The sequence below is a fragment of the Typha angustifolia genome, chromosome 13 (assembly GCF_048772165.1).
Source record: "Typha angustifolia cultivar Huaian chromosome 13, ASM4877216v1, whole genome shotgun sequence".
Classification (NCBI taxonomy): Eukaryota; Viridiplantae; Streptophyta; class Magnoliopsida; order Poales; family Typhaceae; genus Typha; species Typha angustifolia.
The window spans coordinates 17,661,388-17,667,962 of NC_133251.1; the positions used below are offsets into that span (position 1 = coordinate 17,661,388).

A 6,575-nucleotide genomic window follows, 5' to 3' on the forward strand; every position below is an offset into this window, starting at 1 on the left:
CCCGGTGTCGGACGGTCGCCGGTAGACTCCCGTGTGTCGCTTGCATAGCGGAGGCGTAGGTTAAGATAAAGGAGTTTGGGAGGTACAAGAGAAGAGGCGGTAAAAGTGGCGTTATTCGTTTCAGAATATTCGATGGATATTTGGGGTATATAAAAGGACGCCATCAGAATATTCTCTGGAATCCATTCTAATATGCTAACTGGAATCTTTTTATATGTTTGGGTAATTGGATTAGACCCGTATTCCACTTTAAATGCCTCTTCGTCATCACAAGACACTGAGTAAGAAAATTCCATGATGGCTATTAATTGGCCAGAGATGTTATAAAGTGTTATCCTAATAAAAAGAGTCAGAATTTTTTTTTATCTTCAACGATCTACTTTTAGGTAGGTGCTCCGATCACTCCACTTATAAAATTACCCATGAAATATATTAGTATCATTTTTTAGTTTGAAGGGCAGTGTATTATTAATTAAAAATATTTATATATCATTTTTTTTTAAATGCTACGTGACCAGGATATCCTACGTACCACGCTTTCCAACTCTTAATTTATCATTTCGTGGATTCCAACGGTGATGATACGTGGGCGTTACGTGCTTTACGTATAGGAGAGAGAGAGAGAGAGAGAGAGAGAGAGAAAAGCATTGCACGTCACTTCAAAATTGAGACGAAAACATAAAGTATTCATTCCTCTTGGAAAATAAATGTTGCCAGAAGACATCTATTTTGTACGCAGAACAAGCGGGCAATGCACTTTACTGGGCTGTCGCTAAAATTGGCCCAAAATATTTAAACGTAGGGCCCAATTAAGCTAAGACTGGTGATTCCCTGCAATGCAGAGTGCATGAAAGAAGCTCATGCCATCTGGGCTTCTTCATCTTGGGCCGGGCTGTTATACGGGCTGGATTTAATGCTGGGCTCGTCGGTCTTAGGGCGGGTGATTCCCTGCAGTGCTGCATGCACTGAATGCTGCAACTGAGCATCTGCGTGTTGGGCTGGGCTGGATTAAGCTGCTTCAGCGCCTTGGGCCGGAACTTTACGTGGGCTGATGAGGCTACATTTCGGGTTTGCGGGTCGGGCTTCGGATCCGCTTACCAATAACTAAACTCCGATTGGTTCCATCTGGGGCTCGACCTAACTACTATTCAAAATTATCAACTAACAAGTTAAATTAAAACTTAGCTTTCCATAGTACCAATGTATTGAAGCAGTTGTCTTTTTATGTTTTGGCCCTGCATGAACCACACCCTCTGTTTGAAATTTTAAATTTGAACTATACTATATGCTATTAACAATCTTCTATTCCATCAAAGGTGAGCCCAATAAGGACTATTTTCTTCTTTTAACTATGAGCTAGTCTAATAGAAAGTTTAGATGCTAATACATGTACTACTTAGTCTGCTATGCTTGGATCAGAATCAGACATGATACAGTTCGGCATCGCTGAAAGCAATTCCTTTATTAATAAACTGAAACTTGCGAAACTACTCTCTCAGCAATCAAAGATTATAGTTAGCCTCTTCATTTTTATAGTAGATACAATGACCAATGCCATACTAAACTAATCGATATGATAACGAGAAAACCGCGATGTGTCACAGCCACGATAAGAATGATGTGTGGATTTCTCATACAAGAAAATGACTTACTTATATTACATGGATTAGGTAGCTCCAAGTATCACTTTCATAAAAAAAAACTTCTACTAGGATCAGAACAGATCCTGTTCTACATCATAGCAAAACAACTTGCTAATTACTAAGAGTGATCTCTTTCACCGCAAACAACTTGTTCGTGATGTTTTATTTGATGGTAAGAGATTAATTAGTAAATAAGCCATCTTAAAATTATCAGAAAGTTGAGGGATAGCAGCAGTCACTTAGTGTTATGATAACAAAAGGATGCTGTTCAATATTTAACATCATATTCGTCGTTGAACAATGACATCTTTAAAAAGTTATAGAAGTTACTACTCAGAGGTCAAGAATTTTTTTTCTTTTTCTTTTTCTTTCCTAATCCTTTTCTGTTCCTAATCCAAAGGCGATTTCAACAGTTTATGGTTCTGGTTTAATACGCATCATTGCCTCAAGCCATTAGGATTCCTTAGGCCCTACCATTGTGTTTGATGGATTATATTTTATGTAACCATTCTTTTACTTATCCAATATTAAGTTTGAAGCTTGACATGTCTTCTTGTATTCATATGTGACTTTTGATTTTAATAGACAGCTACTATAATCTTTCAATAAAGAAATTAGAAGTTTTAGGAGTAAAAATATTATGTGATGTCTGTTATGCTACATGTCCTTTAGATGCATCAGAATTGGGAACGAGAATATTAATAAATTAATTCTCAATCTATGTAATCTTTCAGGAATAAATCAGGGAATCTGTCACTAGCATACCAGGGCTTTGCAATGTTTGATATCGAAATATGAGGAGAGCTTAGCAGAATTTATGCGAATTCCAGATAACGAGATAGATTGCGTTATAATAAAAGGAAAGAAATTATAACAGAAGAAATGAAGTTAGATCACTAGTAAAGCATATTAATGGACAGAAACATCCTTCTTTTTCCTAACAGGTAACTATTGATGATGATAAGGTTGGAAGTATCATGGATTGTCTTCACATATGTCATCTAATGGTTAATTTATGGTCAATTATTAAACTCTAGTTTGTCTTAGCTTATACCATTTGGAGGCCTTAATCGGTTCTGTCGGATTTCGTTATAAAAGAAGCAAGTGGGTATTCTTTAGAGAGGATGGAGCCAAAAACAATGAGGTCATGATATAAATTGCATCCTCTATACACTCCTCAGAACCATGAGGTCAACTTGGGTGCATATTAAAAATGTACTGTACTATTTGGCTCCTCTCAGATGGTAGCTTCCTATACATTAGGTACATCTAAATTGCATTACAGTCACTATGGCTTGTTTATGCAAATTATGAAGGAAGAGCTACTTCGTTCTTATAGAGTAGCACGCAGAAAGATTTCTTTAAGTTATCGACAAATTTGCAGGAATTGAGGAATCTCTGCATATCAATGGTTATATATGATTCCTTAATAGTCTGAAGTTTGTTGTAATCAGGCTTGCAATGATTGAACTGTTGAGCTAAATAACACCCAGTTGCAGCATTATTGGTTAGTTTGGTTACAAGAAGCATCATTCTTTGCCATGGATGTTGCACCTTTCGGCTTCAAAAAAGTTCCAATAGCTGGGCAGCTATGTGCCGAATATTAAAAATTAAAACAATCATCAACATATCCCCACATCCATCATCCTCTTTCTTCTTTGAAATGCTTCTTCTCTGTGTTGCCCATGGTTGCCTTCATGCAACTTGGCATTAGTATAGCCTCATCTTTCAGTATCTCCCCTGGTCAACTCTGAGATTAACTCAAATTATGCTGTCAAGACTAGTCACACACTCAATCTTGCAGTACCCTTCTCTCACTCTGAATCTTCTACAAAAGTAAAAGTAGAGAAATCCAGAAGAAAAGGTTTTGGTTCACTTCATTTGCCAGTGGTCCCTGGTTCTTTCCTTGTCCTTCTCTGTAGGATTTATTGTCCCTGAGATAATATTCCTACCAGTGCCATGCTTTGACATATATCATCCTCCCTGTCAGAAATCAGTCATCTCTTCCTTCCTCTTTCCATGCAAGTTGCCCAGAGGCCTGTATCTGCTAGTGCTAAGAAGGGCTCCATTAGTGTCCCCATAATGGGCCCTACAACCTCCCCTATTTCTTCATCTCTTATCTATTTAAAGCACCTTCCTTTCCACAACTTATGTTTCCTTCTCTTAGCTGAAACCAATTCTCTCCTTCCAAGCATGCCAGAAAACCAAAAGCAAGAAGTTAGCTCTCTTTCCCTCTCTATACCTCTATCTATCTATCTATCTATCTATCTATCTATCTATCTATCTATCTATTTGCATATCAATCTCTATTGCTGATACAAACATATTAGTACACAAGAAAGAGCCAAGTGATAGATCATGGTGTTCATTTTATTCAGGTCATTTGGCCAAGGTTGGTGGCCAACAAACTATTCAGAAGGCCATTGAGCAGCCACTCCTTTGTCGCAGACTTTCCGAGCACTGAGATGCTTCTCGATGTCACAAATTTAGATGGGCCAGAGATGTCGAAGAGGTCCTCTAATGATCAAAAGGACAGACGCAAATACAAGTGAGCTTTGAAACAATTACGTCTAACCGTTGTTTGCTAATAGTGAAGTACTTTTTAACATTTGCTCCCAATATTCCTCAAGGCTTTTCGCTAGCACCTGGAACGTCGGAGGTGTCTCCCCACCCAATGATCTGAATTTGGAGGACTGGTTAGATACAAAGCATAACTCCTATGACATATATGTTCTTGGGTAATCTCATTGTTTCTCTAGCTTTACGATGCCAAATATAATGATCTCTTGCATTAGCTAGATAGTGATCGTTATTCCATGCACGATAGGTTTCAAGAAATCGTGCCTCTTAGCGCCAAAAATGTCCTAGGACGCGAAACAAGTAGCATCTCTATGAAATGGAATTCACTCATCAGAGCAACACTGAACAAGTCCTTATCCAACTCACACACGGCTCAAGAATCAAAGGCTGGGGAGAAGCAGAAGGTGCATCCATTCAAGGAGGGCACTTCAAGGAAACAATTTGCACACGACTTCCAATGCGTAGTCAGCAAGCAGATGGTCGGAATTCTAGTGTCAGTGTGGGTGCGAGGTGATCTTCGCCGTTACATTCGCCGTCCAAGCGTCTCCTGTGTAGGTTGCGGCATCATGGGCTGCCTAGGAAACAAGGTATGTGTATATATATATATATCATAACTTTTTAAACTTTGATCAGTAGTAGTAGTAGTAGTAGTAGTAGTAGTAGTAGTAATAGTAGTAGTAGTAGAAATTTCAATGAAAAAAAGAAAAAAAAAGTGTTTTAATTGCGCAGGGTTCGGTTTCGGTTAGATTTTGGCTACAAGAAACGAGCTTCTGCTTCGTCTGCTGCCATTTGGCTTCAGGAGCTAAACAAGAGGATGAGATGCATAGGAATTCAAATGCCATGGAGATATTATCTAGAACGATTTTTCCTAGCGGCCCTTCATCCCATGATTTACCACAAAAGATTCTAGATCATGAGTGAGTAACTAACTACAAGTACCAACTTCTGTTATATTTTATAAAAGCAAGATGAATACCATTCTATGTTAATTTTAAGTTCAAGGAAAGTCATAATCTGTGGGCTTATAAGTTTTTAATTAAGTAGTTGAACAGCTTGATGAGTTCTTTAGTAAAAAAGGACAAAATTGATGAATCACTGGTGATGATATAATATCAGCAGAACTACCTATGAATGTCTTGCAAGTCTCTAACAAAGCATAAAGTAAAGCCACTATCTTTGTTAGACCAAAGGAAATAGTAGTAAGAAAACTGGTACAGTAATTGATTTCAGCAAACAAAGTTGAACTAGTTGTCAATATTAATGACTCATTCAATCTTATTAGTTTTTGTTTTGCAACTTTGCAGTCGAATAATACTGCTCGGCGATTTGAATTATAGAATCTCCTTGCCAGAGTCCATGACATGTTTACTTGTAGAACAGAAGGAATGGAACATTTTGTTACAGAATGATCAGGTACCTGATGATATATTATATATATATGATCTCAACAAACCTTCTCATGATATAAATGACTCATCCCTCTATTCATGCAGTTGCATGGAGAGGTCTCCTCTGATGGTGGAGTCTTTGAAGGTTGGCATGAGGGTGCAATCACATTCGCCCCAACATATAAATATCAAACGAATTCTGATACATATTATGTGTTCATTCAAGGAAAAAAAGGCAAGAAAAGGCGCGCGCCTGCATGGTGAGTAATCAAAAATTTTGCATGCACTTCCTTGATCAGACCAATACTACTACTAGATGATTAATGTCATAATGGATTCCTTTTTTAGGTGCGATCGCATTCTCTGGTATGGCGAGGGCTTGAAACAAGATCTTTATGATCGATTCGAATCAAGGTTATCAGATCATCGGCCGGTGAGAGCTCTCTTCACCGTAGAAGTTGAAGTTCCAAGAGATTTGAACTCATTAAGAAGCTTCTTTCTGTCAGATAGATTTGACAGGATAATAAGCGATACAGAATTGTTTCTGAAGGATGATCAGATGAGAAGTGCAAGATTCAGCGCCACTATTTAATCCCTTTATAGTTCATAATTTTTTTTTTCCCTAGAGAAAAGAATTGAAATGATATCAGCATGATCATCAATCAGAATAACAACTCCTACCAAATTAACTGTGGATTGATCATGGCTTCACGGTGAGCTTTGGCTGACAAGAGAGAGCTCAAGAAGCTAATTTTTTAATGCATCTTCCCCTCTCTACAAGGAAAAGTGAACTTCAAATATATGATCCTGTTAATTTGTATACTTACAGCATATGTTATATCTGTAATCCTCCTCTGACATATGGGTGCCGTTAATGTTATCCAATTTGAATGGATTGGGTGAGGTGGGGTACATCCCTAAACAATTGCAATCATTAGAGGAAGTAGTATTTTCTATTAGGCAA

At 37.9% G+C, this 6,575-nt stretch overlaps 1 protein-coding gene across 1 annotated transcript; it reads left to right on the forward strand.

Moving 5' to 3' along the window:
• Positions 1-3,647: 3,647 nt before the first annotated feature.
• On the forward strand, positions 3,648-6,575 carry LOC140774052 (type IV inositol polyphosphate 5-phosphatase 9). The gene is made up of 8 exons (XM_073116888.1): positions 3,648-3,860; positions 4,022-4,191; positions 4,274-4,381; positions 4,471-4,810; positions 4,953-5,140; positions 5,528-5,636; positions 5,717-5,871; positions 5,960-6,575. The coding sequence occupies exons 1-8, from the start codon at positions 3,663-3,665 to the stop codon at positions 6,201-6,203; spliced, it is 1,512 nt and encodes a 503-aa protein (XP_072972989.1). The 5' UTR covers positions 3,648-3,662; the 3' UTR covers positions 6,204-6,575.